The sequence below is a fragment of the Colobus angolensis genome, unplaced genomic scaffold (genome assembly GCF_000951035.1).
Source record: "Colobus angolensis palliatus isolate OR3802 unplaced genomic scaffold, Cang.pa_1.0 Scaffold11, whole genome shotgun sequence".
NCBI classification, from domain to species: Eukaryota; Metazoa; Chordata; class Mammalia; order Primates; family Cercopithecidae; genus Colobus; species Colobus angolensis.
In genome coordinates, this window is record NW_012112030.1 from 5907620 (window position 1) to 5929180 (window position 21561).

Genomic DNA, 21561 nt, shown 5'->3' on the forward strand with positions numbered 1-21561 from the left:
TCACCCTGTTTGGGACAGGTACAGGCAATAGTGAACAGAAGAGAGCAGTGCCTCTGGAGTGCAACTGCTGTGCTTCAAATCTCAGTCCTGCCACTTATTAGCATGCACCTTGGGCAGTTTACTTAGTCTCCAACCCTTAGTTTCTTCATCTGTAAAATGGGATTAATAATGACATACCAATATGTAGCTCACTGATTTGTTGTAAACATTAAATAATGTCAAATAAACCACGTGCCTAGAACAGTGCTCAGCAGAGTAAACGTTTTACAAAAGACATTGGGCTGCCTACTAGTCCTCACCACAGGAAATGGCTTTTCCATATGCATTTGGTGACATAGTAAGAGGCCCAGAGATCTTTTAGTCTAGTAGTCTCAATTTTCAGTGTGTATCAGAATCATCCGGAGGGCTTGTTAAAACACAAATTTCTGACCCACCCTCCCAGAGTTCATCATTCAGTAGATGTGGGCTGGGAGTCAGAATCTGCATTTCCAACAAGTTCCCAGGTGATGCTGATGCTCTGATCTGGGAACTATGCTTTGAGAACCATGCTCCAGTCCACATTCTCTCTCTCTCTCTCCTTTCTTTTTCTTATTTATTTATTTATTTTTTGAGGCAGGGTCTCACTCTATCACCCAGGCTGGGTGCAGTGGTGCAATCACGGCTCACTGCAGGTTTGACCCCCCGGGTTCAAGTGATCCTCCCACCTCAACCACCCAAGTAGCTGGGACTACAGGCATGCACTAACATGCCTGACTAATTTTTCATATTTTTTTTTTGTAGAGATGGGGTTTCGCCATGTTGCCCAGGATGGTCTCAAACTCCTGGACCCAAATGATCTGCCCACCTTGGCCTCCCAAAGTGTTGGGATTACAGGCATGAGCCACCGCACCCAGCCTTCATCTGTATTCGCATTCTACAGACATGAAAACTGAGGACCAGACCAGCTAAGCATTTTGACCATGGACACCCAGAGCCACAGTGGAAACCAGAAGAAAACTGATTCCCGGGCCAGTGCTCTTTTGCTTCTGCTCGGTCAGAGGTGTGAGGTCCTTTGAGACAGTGGCCGGCTGCAGGCCCCTGGACAGGTCCGCACCTTCATAGCTGTGTGAAGGAGAGTTCCCACGTTGGCATAGCAGCCGCTGGGGAGCTGGTTTCCTGCCATCCACTTGAGAGCATCCTGGATGTTCTTGGGATCAATGAAGATGAATTTCTGAGCTTGGCCAAAGCATTTTGTGACAAAGGCTGTCAGCCTACATGGGTAAAGAGGAAAATGTAGCATGAAGGTGAATTTCCAGGTGAGGGTGCAATCATTTTTTCATGTATTTGGGTGCATACTTCCAGAAGGGGAGCTGAGGGAACATATGCCATAGCAGGCCTAGAAAACAGAGGCATGAATGGGCACCAGTGAGGACAAGAACAGGGGAGGCACAAGCTCAGGGAGAAGATCGAGCGACTTGACCATCCATGAGGGTGAAATAAGCAGTATTAAAGAGGTAGAAGACTGAGTGAAGAAGGAATGGGGTTAAGGGAGAGGTGTTGGAATAGTTCCAGAGGGCTCAGGAATTATGCTCTGGAGTACAGAACTCATTGGGAATTGGGCGATATTACCATGTGTTTCCATTTCCATCTTGCTCTCCAAAGGCACTGTACGAACCATTGCTGTGTTTGTACGTCAGCTCCTTCTGGTACCCTGGGAAGCCAAATGTGGTTTTAGATCACAGTGACAACTTCAAAAAACACCCCCGTGCTTTTCAAGGATATGGGACACTTCAGGGGCTGGAATTCCCTGTATCTTATCAATCTGTCATAGGGCCTAGTGGAGGAGAGGGTCCAAGAAAGAAAGATTGAACCAACTTACCTATCTCCAGGAAACCCACTGCCCGAGACCTGATTTCCTCCGTCAGCAGCCCTGCCTTCTCCAGGTACTGCAAGACATAGATGATGGGAGCAAACAACACCATGTTCTGCTCGCCACAGCCACTGGGCATCTGCACCAGACCATCTAGGTTCTGCAGGGCTGTGCCCATAATGTCTCCTGGGATCCAAAAGGAGAGAGAGAAGGTGGGGGTACAGAGAAGAAGGAACCCGCTAAGAGTTATCATCATTCACTTAACAAACATGTAGTAGCTATCATTTAGTAAGTACCTACTATGTGCCCTGGGAAGACAACAGTAAATCAAACTCAGTCTCTACCCTCAGAGAACTCACAGAGGAGCAAACCATTACAACACATTACAATTTTTATTCATTATAAACAATTTTAATACAGTACTACAATATCATACTGGATATGTAGGAGGTGCTAGAGGACACAGAGAGGTGCATAGGCTGTCTAAGAGAGTTCAGGGCTTTTAAGAAGTCATGTCACTGAGCTGATGAGTGATGTGACAACACTTATATCACTTAGGCTCAATCTCTAAGTTCCTCTACCACTGCACATACGTTCCTCACCCTCCAAATCACCAAGTTTCTCTAAAACACAGTCCTGACACTCTTCTCCAAGTTGTCATTGACCCCTTCCTATGCTTCCCAAGCCAGTGAGCCTGACATACGTGACTCATTAACATCTGCACTGTAGCCAACGAGCTCCATTCAAATCTATAAATGTGTCCTGAATGTCAACTATGTTGCAGGAACTGTACTAGGAACAGAAAAGAAAAAGATGTGGCCCTTGCTCTTCAGGAGACCCCAACACAGTGTGGAAGACAGACACAGACACTGAACTCTAACAGAACAAGACAAGCACTATGTCAGACTGGTGAATAAAATAGACAAAACGGAGACGCTGTGACTGCAAAGGATCTCAACAGAGGGCGCGGGAGTAAAGAAAGAGCCTAACATTCATAGGGCTCCTACTACATGCTAGATATTGTGCTGGGCACTTTATATTGCACTTAATCTTTGCACCAGTCTGAGAGGTAGGTTATTATTACTGTTTTACGGAAGAGGAAAGACGGTCCAGAACTGTTCACTAACTTGCTCAGGGTCACACGGCTACTAAATGACAGGTTAGATATGATTTTGAAGTTCATGCTTTTCAATCCACTTCCTCCCTTGCCCAAAACAGTAAGTGTGCTGCCTATTGTAAATATGGTTGTATCTTCCCTAAACTATACCCAAATTTCTCATTTTTAAAAACGGCTGCTGCAAATATTTTGTCTTCCCTTCACCCGATTTATAGACTGTCTAAACCTAAATACATATCAAGCTTCAGTGACCTTAACTTCTTCCTACCCTGACTTCTTTTTTTTTTTTTTTTTGGAGATGGAGTCTTGCTCAGTCGCCCAGGCTGGAGTGCAGTGGTGCGATCTTGGCTCACTGCAAGCTCTGCCTCCCGGGTTCACACCATTCTCCTGCCTCAGCCTCCCGAGTAGCTGGGACTACAGGCGCCCACCACCAGGCCTGGCTAATTTTTTTTTGTAATTTTAGTAGAGACGGGGTTTCACCATGTTAGCGAGGATGGTCTCGATTTCCCGACCTCATGATCTGCCCGCCTCGGCCTCCTAAAGTGCTGGGATTGCAGGTGTGAGCCACCGCGCCCGGACTCCTTTCCATTTTTAACTAGAGTACAAGTCTAATCCCATCTGTATTGTTGCCTACACTGTATTTCCCTCCTGTATAAAATACCCTCTTTTTCCTTCAATCACTTGTTATTAGTCACACTCTCCAGATAGGTCCGCATGTCCCGCCCCACCCCACACCTTTGCAGCCTCCATTATCCTTTTCGTTTCTGAGCCAAGAATCTCTAACTGCTTACCCAGAACCGTAACATAAGCCTTGGTCGAGTCAGGAACAACGTCCACTGGGAGCTCCAGGGAGACAGATTCAGATGCCACCTTTCCTGTGAGAGGCAGAAAAAAAGGTGACACAATAGAAGATGGGGAATGGCAGGGGTTCTGAAGCCAAAATTGTAGAAGAACTTTCTATAATCCAGGGATTTCTGTGCTCGGTGCTTTCTCTGGGATGCAGAAAGCACTGGGTACTATTCACAGTGATCTTGCTGAAAATAAATTCCACAGAGAGTCATCATCGTGCTGCACACTTTCTCTTCTTCCTCCTGCCTCCCAGTTAATCAGCCCCACGAGGAATGGCACCCCAGACTCTCCTGTTCCTTCTGGTCCTGTGCATTCTTCCTTTTGCCTATGAAAATCTCCTGCCGCCAGATGCGCTGGCTCACGCCTGTAATCCCAGCACTTTGGGAGGCCAAGGTGGGTGGCTCACAAGGTCAGGAGTTCGAGACCAGCCTGGCCAATATGGTGAAACCCTGTCTCTACTAAAAATACAAAAATTAGCCGGGCATGGTGGCATGCACCTGTAGTCCCAGCTACTCAGGAGACTGAGGCAAGAGAATTACTTGAACCTGGGAGGCAGAGGTTACAATGAGCTGAGATCGCGCCACTGCAATCCAGCCTGGAGGATGAAGGGAGACTCCATCTCAAAAAAGAAAAAAAAAAGAAAGAAAGAAAAGAAAATCTCCTGCCCTCTAAGGGAATTCTCGCCACCAATCCTGCTCTGAGTCCACCCACCTTTTGGGCACAGCAATGAGGTGTGTGTCTTCTCCACCAGGACTCCTTCAGGCTGGCATGAAGAGAGACACAGATAAAAACAACAAAGATGAACGTCAGGAGAGATGGCACTAAAGGAAAGGGAAGGGAGGCCCCTCGCTGTGCCCCCAGGGCTTCCCTCAGAACTGCAGAGAAGAGCTTCTCACTGAAGCTCAGAAGAACCCCGTGTCAACCAAGGATGGGCCCTTTCTGTAAAGTTCTTTCTGGGCAAGCGCTAGAGCCAAAAACACAATTAGGCAACTTCTAAGGGGCAAGATTGACAATGGGCTTCATGACGGGACAAAAAAGGCAGCTATTGATGAAGACAGACATTTTAATTAGGGAAACTAACATTCATTGAGTGCCTATGATGTGCCAGGTTTTAGGTGCTTTCATAGGCCATGGGTGTGGATTAGGCAAATGTTCAAGGGGCCAGGGAAGGAGAAAGTTCAAGCTGCCCGATTGGACTGGAGTACGGTTGCCATGAGAGACGAACTCGCAGCAAGAGGAGATGTTGAGCATCCCTCGGTTGGTTGCTGTCTCTGCCTCTGAAGAAAACTCACTTTGATGAGAACTGGCTTGATGAGCGTGTCACTCCGGCCCTTTTGGGGAACAAACCCCTTCTGGCCCCCACATGGTTCATTGCTGTCCAGAATCTTTGTACTAATAGTAAAGTTAATGTGACCTGAGAGAAAGAAGGAGAAGGGAAGCCATTAGCCCTACTGCCAGAGGTACCAGCGAGGTCCATTCCCATTTGGATCAGCATTTCTGAAACTTTAATGGGGATCTTGCTACAGTGCGAACTCTGCTGCCACAGACCTGGGGTGTGGCCTATATTGTGCATTTCTAACAAGCTCCCAGGTGATGCCAGAGAGGCCAGTCTGGTGTGGTAAGTAACCTCTAAGGGCCCTCAGAGATCCTTGCATCCTGATATTTGCATCCCATTGAGTGTGGGCTGGATTGAGTGACTCACTTCTGTTAAAGAGAACAGGGCACAAGTAATGACTCTTCTGAGATTAGGTTACGAAAAGACTGTAGCTTCCATCTTGGGTGCACCCCTTTTCTCAAACTGCTTGCTCTGGGGAAGACAGCTGTTGTGTGATGACGCAGCCCAGTGGAGAGATTCATGTGATGAGATACTGAGTGAGGCCCCTAGCCAACAGCTGAGGTCAAGAACTGTGTCCTTCAGTCTAGCAGGCTGTGAGGATCAGAGACTTTGGGATGAGCTTGAAAGATCAATCCTCTCCTCGTCGAGTCTTCAGATGAAACCACAGCCCTCACTGACAGCTTGAGTGTAACCTCATGAGATACCTTGAGCCAGAAGTACCCAGCTAAGCTGCACCCAGATTAATGACCCATAGAATCTGTTTGATAATAAATGTTTGTCCTTTTAAGACACTTAAGTTTTACAATAATTTGTCAAGCAGCATGAGATAACTCATACATATGAAGATCAAACTTTGAGTTGCAAGGATTTCACCTATGAGTGACTGACATCCCATAGGGTTGGGGGTGAGGATTAAATGAGTTAAAGGTGAGGTGACTCATTCTTGTAATCCCAGTACTTTGGGAGGGTGAGGCGGGAGAATTGCTTCAACCCAGGAGTTGGAGAGCAGCCTGGGACACATAGCAAGACCCCTTCTCTGCCAATTGAATTAGCCAGACATGGTGGTGAAATGAGCCTATAGTCCCAACTACTCTGGGAGGCCTAGGTGAGAGGATCACTTGAGCCTGGGAGGTTGAGGCTGCAGTGAGCCATGACCACACCACTGTATTCCAGCTTAGATGACAGAGTAAAATCCTGTCTCTCTACCAGGTGCAGTGGCTCACACCTGTAATCCCAGAACTTTGGGAGGCCAAGGCAAGCAGGTCAGGAGTTTGAGACCAGCCTGGCCAACATGGCAAAACCCCATCTCTACTAAAAATACAAAAATTAGCCAGGTGGGGTGGCACGCAACTGTAATCCCAGCTACTTGGGAGGTTTGGCAGGAGAATCACTTGAACCCGGGAGGTGGAGGTTGCAGTAAGCCCAGATTGCGCCATTGCACACCAGCCTGGGCAACAGAGTGAGACTTCCTCTCAAAAACAAATAAATAAAATAAAAATTAATTAATCAATCAATTTAATGAGTTAATATACACAAAGCAGTTAGAATAGTGCCTGGCCCAGGGACTCTTATAGTAAGTCCTTGATTAGTTACATGACCATGTATTCTTTGTCCATCTACAAATATTAAAAGCTCTCCTTTTCAAACTCAAAATATTCCTGTTTGAATAAATGTGGTCACCTATCAAAGAGTGTTTGTGTATTGACTTATAACAGCCTTAGGAGGGAGAAAAATAGAGGTAAATAAAACAAAGAGGGAGGAGGACGCAAAGCAGATGCGGCAGAGGAAAAAGACTGAGTGCTTAGTCACTGGGCTTCTGCTGCAGGTTTCCTCGCCCATCTACCGCTTCCCTGTCTTACCCAATTTGACAGCCATGATGTTCCAGTGATAGGTTTTAGCTTCATTAGCACAGAGACAGCTGGAGATCTGAGAATCTGCCCGTGATTCTAGCTGGTACTCATGCGATTTAGCCAGGTCAGTCTGAACCTAAGGAGGAAGTTTAAGAGACAAAGGGTCCAAACGAAGGAGGTAATGCATAGAGGCCTGGGAAACCTGGGGGCCGAGATACTGACATCTCCTCTCTTTCCCAGGGAAAATTGGGATGCTTCCAATTTAGAGATAAACTTATGCGGGAAGCGTGATTCCAGGGCTGACACCTGATTCCTGTATCCCCAGCTCTCACCCTGATGCAATCCTTTAGGTAATTGAAGATGGTGGCAGTAAGACGAAAGGATTCCCCACGGACTACTGAGTAAGGGAGAGTCAGGTCCACAAAGAACGGCTTGAAAGCAGTTAGTCCAACAGTGGGTGAAAGCCCAAAGCCTCTTGACTGGGACGTGCAGAAACTCATCGCCTTCCACTGGGTGATGGCATCAGGAACTGTGACGTGGACCGCCTCCTTCCCGGAGTTACTGTGAGAACACAAGGACCCACGTGAGGCAGAGGCAGCGTGGGGCAAGGAGAACATTTGTGAATTAAGCCACAAATTCGGTGGTGTGTGCTGGTTCATGTTTGTAATCCCAGGTCTTTGAGAGGCTGAGGTGAGCAGATGGCTTCAGCCCAGCAGTTTGAGGCCAGCCTGGGAAACATAGCGAGACCCTATTTCTACCAAAATTTAAAAATTAGCCAGGTGTGGTGGTGCATGCCTGTAGTCCCAGCTACTTAGGAGGCTGAGGCAGGAGGATGGCTTGAGCCTAGGAGTTTGAGGCTGCAGTGAGCTGTGATTGCGCCACTGCACTCCAGCCTGGGTGACAGGGCAAGACCCTGTCCAAAAAAAAAAAAATTAAAAATTCATCTGCAGAAGTGAAATTGTTACTGTTGTTGTGTGGGGAGAAGTAAAGAGGCAACTGAAGAGGTGAGCCTTAGTGTGAATCCTCCAGTGAGTAAGGCTGCACTCATATGGAGCAGGGGGCTGTGTGGGGAGTCAGGGGTGGGCATCTCTGTGCAAGCACATCTGACAGAGAGGCTGGTGCCCTCTGAGTCTGTGAGGATGCGTGTTCTCAGGGCTTGTCAAAATGGACATACAAGCAATGGGCAAAAAACTGATGTCAATATGTACCTTTAAATGTGTGTGGTTCGGTAGTGAGAACACAGGGCCTGCAATGCGTGAGTGTGGGATTGTGTGGATTTGTTTTGAGTGGTTGTATACGAATGCATAAGAATTCAGGTAGGCCGGGCGCGGTGGCTCACACCTGTAATCTCAACACTTTGGGAGGCCGAGGCAGGTGGATCACTTGAGGCCAGGAGTTCGAGACCAGCCTGGCCCACATGGTAAAACCCTGCCTCAACTAAAAATACAAAAATTAGCCAGGTGTGCTGGCAGGCGCCTATAGTCCTAGCTTCTTGGGAGACTGAGGCACAAGAATCACTTGAACCTAGGAGGTTGAGGCCTACAGTGAGCCAAAATCGTGCCACTGCCCTCCAGCCTGGGTGACAGAGCAAGACTCTGTCTCAAAAAAAAAGAAAAGAAAAAAAGAATTCAGGAAAATAAATAAATTCCCACACCCCATCAAGCTTTCTTTGCTTAAGACTTAGAGCCATTAGGAATGCATCTGATTCTGAGTTTTGTACAGGCTCTATGTTGTAGAATCTTACGTTTTTTTCTGGTTGTTGTTGTTGTTACAGGATTTTGCTTTGTCACCCAGGCTGGAGTGCAGTGATGTGATCTTGCTTCACTGCAGCCTCCACCTCCAAGACTCAAGTGATCCTTCCACCTCAGCCTCCCGAGTAGTACACAACTACCACCTGGCTAATTTTTTTAATTTCTTTTTTTTGAGACGGAGTCTCACTCAGTCGCCCAGGCTGGAATGCTGTGGCGCAGTCTCGGCTCACTGCAAGCTCCGCCTCCCGGGTTCATGCCATTCTCCTGCCTCAGCCTCCCAAGTAGCTGGGACTACAGGCGCCCGCCACCACGCCTGGCTAATTTTTTGCATTTTTAGTAGAGATGAGGTTTCACTGTGTTAGCCAGGATGGTCTCGATCTCCTGACCTCGTGATCCACCTGCCTCGGCCTCCCAAAGTGCTGGGATTACAGGCGTGAGCCACCGTGTCTGGCCTTAAATTTCTTTTGTAGAGACAGAAGCTCATTATGTTGCCCAGGCTGGTCTTGAACTCCTGGTCTCAAGTGATCCTCTCTCCTCAACCTCCCAAAGTGCTGGGATTACAGGCGTGAGCCATGCACCTGGCCCTTTACTGTACTTTTGAGTCATCACTTACCCAATAGGAAACAGATCCCAGAGCCAGGTCTCTGGGAAGTACTGGCGGACCTGAGAATCCTCTGCTTGACGTGAAGAAGTTGATGGAGCAAAAGCCTCTGGATGACCACCACCTGCTGATGAAATTGAGAATATGAAAACTTTAGGAAACATGAGACTTGTTGTGACATAAATTGGGATGGAGGGATTACTAGAAAGAAATTTAGAGGGAAGCAGAGAAAATCCAGTCAGAGGCAAGGAGGAAGGACCAAAGAGGAACTAACTAGTCACAAAGGCCATCGAGGGAACTGATAGCCAAGGGGGTTTGGCCAGGGAACAGATACATAAGCTTCAGGCTTCATAAGCTCTCCCCAGAGATGGAACCCTCAGGAAACTTCCTGTATCTGTGACCCACAACCCATTAGCATTCTCAGGCTAGAGGCTCAGTGCAAGAACAGGACGCAAAGAGGAAATTTGCAGTTTCAGGATTGTTAACATCTCAGAGAATCCACACACCACAGAGGTGGCTCACCGCCCATGGCAACGCTGTATTCTGGAGATCTGTAACTGCAATCTACTGGCTTCTTGATTTTGGCATTGGACAGTATTTTCAGGCCCATGTCCTGATAGGCATCAGAGAAATAAGTATTAAGGTGGTCCCTTCCCCAACTACAAGGGCTACTGCCCAGGAATTCCACCATCAAAGAGTTGAAACAAAACATTCTTTTTGAATTAATGGTGAAACTGGGTGCTCTTCCCCAAGACTCAGCCACTGAGACTGGTTGGCTTCTGTTCCAACTAGCATGAAAGGCTTCAAGTTAAACTTATTTCATCATTACATACATTTAATGGTTCTTCCAAATATTATTCACTGTGTCCTTATTATTTGACTTACACTCTGAACGTGCTGAGGGTAGGGACCATATCAGCGTACTCAATTCAACAAAAATACAATGAGCGTTATGAGGGGTCAGGCATTAGAGAGAAAACAAAGATGAACAAGACCTAGTTCCTGACCTCAGGGACCTCCTGGTCAGACTTGGGTCACACAGCATCCCAAATCCTGCTCATAGAATAGGTGAAAATTATTTTTTATACTAATGGTAAGAGATCTCTGGTCTACTTTCCCTAATTTTCCCTCCTGATTGATCTCATGAAAACCAGTGATTGGGGACAACAAAAGAGGAAGACTAGGTCTAAACTCTCTCACAGTGGTTCTCTTCAATGCAACTGGACATCTTCTTCAAGCGTAAGAGCCAACAGAGGCCACCTTACACGTCAGAAACTTCTTTCAAGATTTTGTTTCCATCAGTGCCCATATGAGTCTCTCTGCTTTCTTAGATATGAACTTTCCTTTGCCCCTTCCCACCACCATCTTTCCCATAAGAACAAAATGGGTAAGAAGACGTACCTGGAAAAAGCTGAAAAGGTCCGTGCCTTCAGAGAACCAGGGCCTCCAGATAACGGAACGCTGGCTCGAATGCCCTTGGGGCACTGGGTCAATGAGGGGCTGAGGAAAGTCCCATGGGCCAGACACTGGACACTGATCATATTCAGCCACTTGATAGGGGTAGTGACCATACCAGAATGGAAACATCCCATAGACCTGGGATAAGAGGGGGAAAGGAAATAAAGCATTGACATAGTGACATCAGTTGAGAGACTTCTCTCAGATTCTGGTGCTCAGTTTACTACTCCTGTATCATTTTGCTTTATTACTCCAGAATTATTTTTATATTTTTGTCATAATTACCTTTCTCACTTTCTAAAACATTAACCTCTATCTCACCTATTTTTTTCATAATCCTATCCCCTATTTCATTCTCTCTCTTGTTTTTTTTTTTTTTTTTTGGAGACGGAGTCTTGCTCTGTCACCCAGGTTGGAGTGCAGTGGGATGATCTCGGCTCACTGCAACCTCTGCCTCCCACATTCAAACAATTCTCCTGCCTCAGCCTCCTGAGTAGCTGGGATTACAGGCGCTGGCCACCACACCCAGCTAATTTTTGTATTTTTGGTAGAGACAGGGTTTCACCATGTTGGTCAGGCTGGTCTCAAACCACTGACTTCAGCCTCCTAAAGTTCTGGGATTACAGGCTCATTCTCTTTTCTTATCTCTGCGTTCATATTAACCATGCCTTCTCTTATCCTTTCTTTTTTTTGTTTTTGTTTTTTTGAGACAGACTTTCGCTTTTGTTGCCCAGACTGGAGGGCAGTGACTCGATCTTGCTCACCACAACTGCTGCCTCCCGGGTTCAAGTGACTCTCCTGCCTCAGCCTCCCAAGGATGACAGGCATATGCCACCATGCCCGGCTCATTTCTTTTTCTTTTTCTTTTTGTATTTTTAGTAGAGACAGAGTTTCTCCATGTTGGTCAGGCTGGTCTCGAACTCCCGACCTCAGGTGATCTGCCTGCCTCGGCCTCAAAAAGTGTTGGGATTACAGGCGTGAGCCACCTCACCCAGCCCTCTTACCCTTTCTAACTTCATTTTTACACCAGTCTTTTTACCACCTTATGGCAGTGCATGATTTCCCTAAGACTTTCTCTCCACTGCCTGAAACCTACCTCTTAATTGTCTTCTCCATCAACTCCCTCTTCCCACTCTGTTAGCAGACAGTTACTCACAGAGCGGTTGCTCAGCTCTCTCTCCGGCCTAAGCAGTAAGACACTCTCATCCACCGCCCGGAGCGCACACAGGGATCCAGGAGCTGCCTGCAGCTGTAGCTCCACTTCTGCTCCTGGAAGCTGCTGGGAAGGGGAGAAGTCAAGGGAAACCTGGGGAAAGGAAAAGGTATAACTTGGGGATCAGGTCAGCCTGGAAAGGAGGGGAAACAACATAATTTGGGTCATCAGCAAATATGCCCCAGCTACGACATCCAACCCATTCTTTCACTTTTGTACTTATCTTTCTTTGTAAAGTCTAACTCTGCAGGACTTGTATGCCATGATGGAGTGGGGAAACATGAGCAGCACAGTAGAAGGACAGAGAAAGTTTATAAGACAAAAAGTAGAGAGAACATGTGGAATAACTATATAGAACATGCGGCTTCCCAGTATGGCTCTTTTTTTTTTTTTTTTTTAAATAGAGACAGGGTCATGCCTATAATCCCAGCACTTTGGGAGGCCAAGGCAGGTGGATGACCTGAGGTCAGGAGTTCAAGACTAGCTTGGCCAACATGGTGAAACCCTGTCTCTACTAAAAATACAAAAAAAAAAAAAAAAAAAAATTAGCCAGGCATGGTGGTACATACCTGTAATCCCAGCTACTTGGGAGTCTGAGGCGAGAATCACTTGAACACAGGAGGCAGAGGTTGCAGTGAGCCGAGATTGCACCACTGCACTCCAGCCTGGGCAACAAGAGCAAAACTCTGTCTCAAAAAAAAAAAAAAAAAAAAGAGAGAGAGACAGGGTCTTGCTCTGCAACCTTGAACTCCTGGGCTCAAGCGATACTCCTGCTTCAGCCTTCAGACTAGCTGGGACTACAGGTATGCATCACCACACCCAGATAATTTTTTTTTTTTTTTTGAGACAGAGTCTCACTGTGTCACTCAGGCTGGAGTGTAATGGCGTGATCTTTGCTCACTGCAACCTCCGTCTCCTGGGTTCATGTAATCCTCCTGCCTCAGCCTCCCAAGTAGCTGGAATTATAGGCACCCACCATCACGCTTGGGTAATTTTTGTATTTTTAGTAAAGATGGGGTTTCACCATGTTGGCCAGGCTGGCCTTGAACTCGTGACATCAGGTGATCCACCCACCTCAGCCTCCAAAAGTGCTGCACACCCAGCTAATTAAAAAAAAATTTTTGTACAGACAGGATCTTGCTGTGTTGTCCACGCTGGTCTTGAACCCATGACCTAAAGAAATCCCTCTGCCTTGGCCTCCAAAAGCACTGGGATTACAGGAGTGAGCCACAGTACCTCATCCAGCATTACTTTTTAAAAGAAAAAGTAGGAGAGAGATGGATTTCAACATAAACCCCAAACATTAAAGATGTAAATATAATACAACATCCAATGTCAACATTATCTTCTTTCCCTGACCTGTCTTGTCTCCAACCCCAGCACACACAAGATCTTTCTCTATACCCAACCTTTGTCTTCACCCTTCTCCGCTACCATTTTACCTGATTGTCAAAGCACATCTCGACTGAGAACTGAATTTTGTCAGCTACAACACCTCCACTGGGGAAAATGGCATAGATCACCAGGGAAGGGTCAGGGGCCAGTCTCGAAGTGAAGGTCAGCGAGAGAGAGAAGGAGCCTTTCAGTCCTGAAAGAGAAGAGGGAATATACAGGGAAATTAGAATGCACGTCCAACCTATCAATGGCATCTAACCGTATGCATTTTTCATTGAGCCAGTGCAGGCGGCATGGTGCAAGTTACTTCTCATTTTTCTCTTTTCCTGTGATGACTGTTAGTGCTCCAATTCCATTGCTTCGGTGTATAAGAATTGTTTTGTGGAATTTAAAAATATCCTGTTCACTTACAGGAAAAGCATGTACACTCACCTTTCTTCTTAGAGTTCAGGTGTTTCTGCCCCTCCATCACCAAACTTCCTTTCCCTATTAACTAAAGAAGAAAATAATCAACCACACACAGAAGTTATAGTAATTTCACCTTGGACCAACTTCCAGAGCATCTCTGCATCCTTGCTCCTTTCACTGTTCAGAGCCCGGGTCAATACCCCACCCAGCATCCACTAGCTTGACAAATGCAGGATGCTGCCAACGGGTCCTGGTGGCTCCTCCTGCAGTTAGAGGTCTGGCTGAGAACTACGCAGGTGGATGGGAGGAGTCTGACAGCATAGGAATTGTTCCACACCATAGATAGTTGTCTGCCATTTTTTGAAGATCTCCACATTTTATTTTCTTATAATCCTTGTAACATAAAGTCAGCGAAAATCTATCCTCATAAGTGTTTTTTAATTACAGCTCAATTTAAAATTCAGTGGAAATAATTTCATCCTAAACTACCCTGAGCCCTTCTGACATTGAACCCTCTAGAGGAGAAATCTCCTCTTCTAACTCCCCGTTCCTGTCCACTCTCACTCGAAACAGAACTCAGTGATCTTGTTTGTAAGCAGCCTCTCATCTCACGCTCCTGCAGGGCTCCATGGTCGGTTCCTCGGATGCCTGCCCGGCATTAGCCATTCCACATGGCTCGGCCCTAACTTCGCTTTTCTCCTACACCTCCCCACACTTTGGTCCTGAAGACAGAGCCCACGTTATCACCTGGACTTGTTATTTTCCACCTATCTTTTCTCTTTTCGTTGTATTAGAATGATTTTTTTTTTTTTTCCCACTTAATGACGACACTGAAACCATAGAAGCTGCTGCAATGATCCAGAGGAGAGAAAGTCTCTCATTGACTGAGAGGAGGATAAGGGAACAAAGAGGCTCCAAGCCATCAAACCTGAGGTTTCCATCCTACTTCCTGACTGTCACCAAGGTGACCAGGAAAGCTGCTTATCCTTATACATTGCTTTCAGGCTACCAAGTTATGATTTTATTTCCACAATGAGGCTGCTATCGATGTGAATTTTAACCCCATATCATCTACTTGATAATATTGACCAATGGAACACAGAATGAAATGTATCCTGGCTGGGCGTGGCGGCTCACTCCTGTAGTCCCAGCACTTTGGGAGGCCAAGGTGGGTGGATCACCTGAGGTCAGAAGTTCAAGACCAGCCTGGTCAACATGGTGAAACCCTGTCTCACATAAATTAAAAAAAAAAAAGTATCCTGAGTCCTATGCACTCCCCACGCTCCCTCCCAACCACCCACTTTTTTTTTTTTTTTTGTCCTGGCCAGCACTATTTTCTCAAGGAATTCCTCATTTTATTTTCCCACACAATTTTCCTGCATTCCTGCTCAGAATCTCTTTTTTTTCCCCCAGTGCTTTCCATCTCTTACACCTATACTGGGCCAGACAGTATCTCATATCTCACATGGGCATATTAAATACTTGAAATGTGCTCAGTCCAAACTGAGATACGCTTTAAGTGTAAAACACATACTGTTTCAAAGACTCAGTTGAAACAAGAATGTAAAATATCTATTAAAACTTTTTATATGGCTTTCATGTTAAAATGTTAATATTTTGGATATAATGGGTTAAACAAAAATACGTTTAAAATTAATGTCAACTGTTCTTTTACTTTTTTAGTGTGGCTTTAAAATTGTTTTTAATTAGATGTGCATCTGCAATTCAGATCGCCTAGGTACCCTCTCTGGCTGACTCTTCTCATTCTCCTTCCTTCCCAGCATACTTTCAACCATCCCCGTTTCCTGGTCTCACATAGTAGGAGAAGCTGATCTCTTGGTCAGGGCTTCCATCAGCCGGGTCGATGTAATAATCCACCAGCACTTCCTGGGGCTGGCCACATTTCAAGGGGCCGTTGAGCCGGTGGATGCCAAGGAAGCTGTGGGTTGTGTTGTAGAAGGGTCGCAGGTGCAGGTAGGCATTTTGGTAGTAATGTGGCACTTGTTCCGGATTATATACTAAGTCTTCCATTTGAAACTTTCCCTGAGAGTGAAAGAGAGAGAGAGAATTTTAGCATGTACCTCAACCATAGAAACCCCATGGACTTGTTACGGTTTTCAAATAGAGCGCTTTCTCTTCAATCTTCACTGCCCGAGAATGGCATGTGGGTATTTCCTTAGCGGTCCAGCCAAGGATGGATAAAGAATCCATAAATGTAGTAGTGTGCAGCAATATTTTGGTATGTAGGAGAGTGACAGAAGGGCTGAATTATAGTTACTAAGTGAGGGGGAATTGTGGGTGATGTATCTTCACAGATACTCCTGGGATAGATGAACATGACTTAGATTATATAGAAATCAAAGATTATATTTCAGGGATAAGAAAGCTAGGTACAGAAGATACTAAGATTGAAAAATAACTATTTTTGAGTAATTGAATGATGCCTAGAGTAAAGAAATAGTCAAATTAGCCACAAGGCAACTAGTATCTGTTTGCTTAAGTCCTGTGGTTAAATGATCTCATTAATGGCTCCAATTCCTCACACATACCCTGCACCCTTCAAGATCAACAACCGTTAGCCTGTAGTCTTCCAGTACCCTCCTAGTCTGACTGTGGGCCCACTGTGTGATTTGTTGGGAATGGGATGTTAACATATGCAATGTACAGAGGTTTGAAAAAGCCCTGAACATCAGCTTTTGCACTTGCACCTCATCACTGCCATAAGAATATACCTGGGCTAGCTGGCTCCTGCATGAGAGGTATGTGGAACACCAGCCTATGGCCAGCCGATCTGCAGACAGATTTGGAAATCGAAATCAGCAGAGCTGCCTGACTGAATGCCCCAGATGCACAAGCAGTGAATGCTTTGTGTTGCATGATACTGAAGTTTTTAGCTGTTTGATAAGAAGCATTGTTGCAGCAGTTCATAATTAACACTTATAAGTTATCTAGAATCTAGAGTTCTCTTGTTTGCTGTTTTTATTAAGTAATGAGAGGAAGGGAAGGGGAAAGAGAAAGAGAAAGACTGAGTCACCTTTTCCTCCCTACTCTAACTTCATATATAGATAGGATCAGATAGAGATGGGGATAAGTTAAAAGATGTAGTAGTAGAAATAGTAGTTTTCATCTAAGTAAGGACTATTTATTTGATTGATATTAAAAACAGAAAGAATCTAAGGAAAACTTTTTGTCAATGGGGGAGCAGGACTTGTCAGTGAGAGAGGTGTAATTCCAAGCAGAGGGGAGGATAGGAAACAGGAAAATTCTGCAGTTTTCCTTCAGGGAAGCCTTACTTTCTAGGAAGCTGGTCCTCCATCCATGCTTACCTCCAGAGAAACATCTGCCCCATTCCAACTGGATGTATCCACCGTAAAGGGAGCCAGGCCATTGTTGTCAGTAACCAGGGTCTGGTTGAAGGTTTCGTTTGTGCCATAAATCACCAGAAACACTAGATGGTTCTTGAGGAGGGAGTCATCATGGCCCCTAACTCTTATCTGAAGGACAAACGTCATTAGGGATTAGAATTAGGTTTGGAGTAAGCTTGAGTATGAGGTGAAGTGGAATATTAGGCTGGTGCAAACTAATTGCGGTTTTGGCACTAAAAGTAGTAACAGAATTTCTAAGAATACATTTCAGGAAAGAGTCTTGAAAAAGATAAATGTGATTCTAGCTTTTGAACTAGGATCTGTGAAGAACTGAAAAACAAACAGAAGTAACAGCCCAGGCAGAGCTAGATTTGCCCAGTGGCTAATGAAACTTTAGGGCTCTTCATTTGCACAGGCTCCTTCAAAGTCTCTGCACACCGTTTTTGGTTTCTTTTTTCTCTCCTTCCTTCCTTTCTTTTTTTTGAGATGGAGTCTCCCTCTGTCACCAAGGCTGGAGTGCAGTGGGACGATCTCGGCTCACTGCAACCTCTCTACCTCCCGGGTTCAAGCAATTCTCCTGCATCAGCCTCCCAAGTAGCCAGGACTACAGGCGTGCACCACCACACCCAGCTAATTTTTGTATTTTTAGTAGAGACAGGGTTTCACCATGTTGGCCAGCTCGTGATCCACCCACCTTGGCCTCCCAAAGTGCTGGGATTACAGGCATGAGCCATTGCGGCCAGCCTATTTTGCTTTCTTTTTCTTAAAGAGAATCCCCTACCCTCCCAAACTGTGTAATCCTTAGGCTCTAGAAATAATTTGCACCCATCCTTGGTCTGGAGAAATGATAACTGAGGAATAAATGCATCTCTATATGTGCAATATTACTGTGTGGACAAGTTGTACAAGAAGTAAAAAAAATAAGCTGAATGAGGGGGAAATTCAGTTAGATATCAGAAGGAAAACACTAACAAAGAAAATTTAATTATTTATTTATCTTTATTATTATTTTTTTGAGACAGTCTCACTCTGTCGCCCAGGCTGGAGTGCAGTGGCATGATCTTAGCTCACTGCACGCTCTGCCTCCTGGGTTCAAGCAACTCTCGTACCTCAGACTCCCAAGTAGCTGGGATTACAGGCATGTGCCACCATGCCTGGCTAATTTTTGTATTTTTGGTAGAGACAGAGTTTCGCCATGTTGGCCAGGCTGGTCTCGAACTCTTGGCCTCAAGTGATCTGCCCACCTCAGCCTCCCAAAGTGTTAGGACTACAGACGTGAGCCACCACACCCTGCCAGAAATTTAAAAATCTCTAAAGAAAATTGCTGATCGGACACAGTGGCTCACTCCTGTAATCCCAGCACTTTGGGAGGCCCAGGTGGGCAGATCACCTGAGGTTGGGAGTTTGAGACCAGCCTGACCAACATGGAGAAACCCCATCTCTACTAAAATACAAAATTACATGCCTGTAATCCCAGCTACTTGGGAGGCTGAGGCTGGAGAATCGCTTGAACCTGGGAGGTGGAGTTTGCGGCGAACAGAGATCGCGCCATTGCACCTCCAGCCTGGGTGACAAGAGCGAAACTCTGTCTCAAAACAAAAACAAAAACAAAAATAAAACAAAACCAAAAAAAAAAAAAAAAAACAGAAAGAAAAAGAAAACTGCTTAAAAATCTATACATGGCTGTCAAGGAAAGTTTCATATTAACCTTGCCTAGATGCAGGAGACCAGGCTGGACGATTTCTCTAGAAACCCTGCAGCTCTTAAATACAAAGATTTAGACATTAGAAGATCAGCCCCTGGCATTAGAAAGACCCCTAAACTGGTATTAATATTCAAGGTGCTTCTCCTATGGGATTAGGGGCAGCACAGCACAGGGAGTGGAGACTGTATACCCCGGAGGCAGGCTTCCTGGATTTGGTCATAGTTCCCACCTATTTGCTGATAACCTTGGAAAAATCACTTAGCCTCTGTTACCTGTCTCGTTACCCATAAAACGGGGCCAATATAGTGTCTGCCTCATTGCATTATTGTAAAGATTAAAGTGAATACGCGTAAAGTACTTGGAACAGCGCTAAGTTAGCTATGTGGCTATGGCTGCAGGAAGGAGGTAAGGTAGATGGTTACGCATTTTTTTTGTCTCTGCAGAGAAAAGTTTTAACATACCTTCCCACTGAAGGGGAAATTGGGATGGTAAAAATTGCTGGTGTCTTCAAAGGTCATTGATCCCATTTGTGGAGAAATGTAGATATTCTGAGTGGCATTGGCCTCCACGCCTGCAGAGGGAAACCAGACGTATAAAGATCTAGGCACCTGATATTCTCATCTTCGTGTTTAATGTCAAGTCTCTGAGAGAATGGCAGCAGAGGGATGAAGTTGAATGTATTTCTGGCCAAAGATCCAAACCAACTTCACCTCCCCAATCTTTTGGAGAAGTATGTAGTATTTCTCATAGACGGCAAGATGGGATCTGGCATTTCCCCTTGACTAGGAACCAGGAACCAGGAACAAGGTACCACCCAAACACTCAAGAGGGGAGGTCTTGTATCCTTGGAGTAATTATCTGTCCCTGGGACCAGCCCTTTTTCTTTCGCTTTTCTTTTCTTTTCTTTTTTTTTTTTTTTTTTTTTGAGATAGTCTCCCTCTGTCTCCTAGGCTGGAGTGCAGTGGCCTGATCTCGACTCACTACAACCTCTGCCTCCCAGGTTCAAGTGATTCTCCTGCCACAGCCTCCTGAGTAGCTGGGACTACAGGCATCCGCCACCACTTCTGGCTAATTTTTGTATTTTTATTAGAGATGGGGTTTCACCGTATTGGCCAGGCTGGTCTTGAACTCCTGACCTTGTGATCTGCCCACCTCGGCCTCCCAAAGTGCTGGGATTACAGGCTTGAGCCACCGCGCCCAACCTCTTTCACTTTTCTTAATGAGCCAAGGAGTACCCTACTTACCTGTCCCTTCCTCCACAACAGTAGCCACAATATTGATTTGATGGTTGTATGCATATCCAATGAGGTCAAAGGTGGCCATGTCCACAGGTGCTGAGAAGCATCCTGTTTTGTCAGTCTAGTGAGGTGATCAGAGACAGAGATAGAGAGCGGATGAGGAATATAATCTCTATGTCCATTTTATAACGTTCTGTAGAAGGAAATAATTTCTCATCTCCACACTTTAGTTTCTAATATAGAAAAACTCTCCTCCAACATGAAGTATACACTTGCACATAGATAATCATGAAATGACTTTGAAGCTTCAAGATTTGGGAAAGGGAAAAAGAAATGACTTCAAAACTGGAAAATTGTATCTTACAGGGGTTTAGGTAAATTTCTTGGTTCCAAGGCAGACTCTAAAAGACTCCCTGTTGAGGATAAAGATCCCTGCTTTGTTCTTTGGAACTGGGATAAGAATTCTGGGAAATGATTTCTACTTTGGGCTGTTTACCACTTTTCTAGATTGTTGCTTTCTTACTCTTTAGGACATGTGGATAGGTTCTTTTTTTGGGGGAGGGGGTGGGAGGGACAGAGTCTCACTTTGTCACCCAGGCTGGAGTGCAGTGGCGTCATCTCAGCTCATTGCAACCTCCGCCTCCCAGGTTCAAGCGATTCTCCTCTCTCAGCCTCCGAGTAGCTGGGATTACAGGCGCATGCCACCATGCCCAGCTAATTTTTTGAATTTTTAGTAGAGATGGGGTTTCACCATATTGGTCAGGCTGGTCTCAAACTCCTGACCTCGTGATCCGCCCGCCTCGGCCTCCCAAAGTGCTGGGATGACAGGCGTGAGCCATCGCGCCTGGCCGATAGGTTCCTTTTTTACCTGTCATTTACTCACCTGTCCAGAGAAGTTCCTGCATTTGTCAGGTAGCTGTTCCCGTTCCACCTGTCGATACCAGTAAGTATTTGCCTTCTGACACACAGATACCTGCACTGCCCCTAGCATGGGCTTTCCATAGGTGTACCTAACCAAGAAAAGCATGAGGGGTCAGAGTTGGGAAATTCCACTCGAGATCTGGCTCTTCCTCTGAACACCACTTCTTTCTTCTCACACTCCAGACTCTGAAAGAAAGCTCTGACAATCCAGGCCAGTGTGGTGGCTCACACCTGTAATCCCAAAACTTTGGGAGGCTGAGGCAGGTGGATCACTTGAGGCCAGGAGTTCAAGACCAGCCTAGGCAACATGGCAAGACCCTGTCTCTACTAAAAATACAAAAATTTTCTGGGCATGGTGGCTCACACCTGTAATTCCAGCTTCTCCAGGAGGATGAGGCAGGAGAATCGCTTGAACCCAGGAAATGGAGGTTGCAGTGAGCCGAGATCGCCCCACTGCACTCCAGCCTGGGTGACAGAGTGAGACTTTGTCTCAAAAAAAAAAAAA

The 21561-nt window shown here is 45.7% G+C and overlaps 1 protein-coding gene across 2 annotated transcripts in view; it reads right to left on the bottom strand.

Moving 5' to 3' along the window:
• The window catches only part of A2ML1 (alpha-2-macroglobulin-like 1), a 57588-nt gene that overhangs the window by 17780 nt on the left and 18247 nt on the right, over positions 1 to 21561 (bottom strand). Inside the window, exons 8-26 of one of the 2 annotated variants that reach the window (XM_011953424.1) lie at positions 21019 to 21145; positions 20142 to 20256; positions 19359 to 19468; positions 17154 to 17321; positions 15643 to 15870; positions 13852 to 13912; positions 13467 to 13612; positions 11968 to 12117; positions 10755 to 10949; positions 9876 to 9966; positions 9366 to 9480; positions 7334 to 7562; positions 7011 to 7137; positions 5108 to 5229; positions 4527 to 4578; positions 3758 to 3841; positions 1859 to 2035; positions 1609 to 1690; positions 1094 to 1250 (exon numbers count right to left, since the gene is read on the bottom strand). In XM_011953424.1, the coding sequence (XP_011808814.1) occupies positions 1094 to 1250; positions 1609 to 1690; positions 1859 to 2035; positions 3758 to 3841; positions 4527 to 4578; positions 5108 to 5229; positions 7011 to 7137; positions 7334 to 7562; positions 9366 to 9480; positions 9876 to 9966; positions 10755 to 10949; positions 11968 to 12117; positions 13467 to 13612; positions 13852 to 13912; positions 15643 to 15870; positions 17154 to 17321; positions 19359 to 19468; positions 20142 to 20256; positions 21019 to 21145 (2536 nt within the window). Of the gene's footprint in view, positions 1 to 1093; positions 1251 to 1608; positions 1691 to 1858; positions 2036 to 3757; positions 3842 to 4526; positions 4579 to 5107; positions 5230 to 7010; positions 7138 to 7333; positions 7563 to 9365; positions 9481 to 9875; positions 9967 to 10754; positions 10950 to 11967; positions 12118 to 13466; positions 13613 to 13851; positions 13913 to 14164; positions 14336 to 15642; positions 15871 to 17153; positions 17322 to 19358; positions 19469 to 20141; positions 20257 to 21018; positions 21146 to 21561 lie in introns of those variants that run through there. The other variant, XM_011953429.1, reaches the window with a different exon arrangement.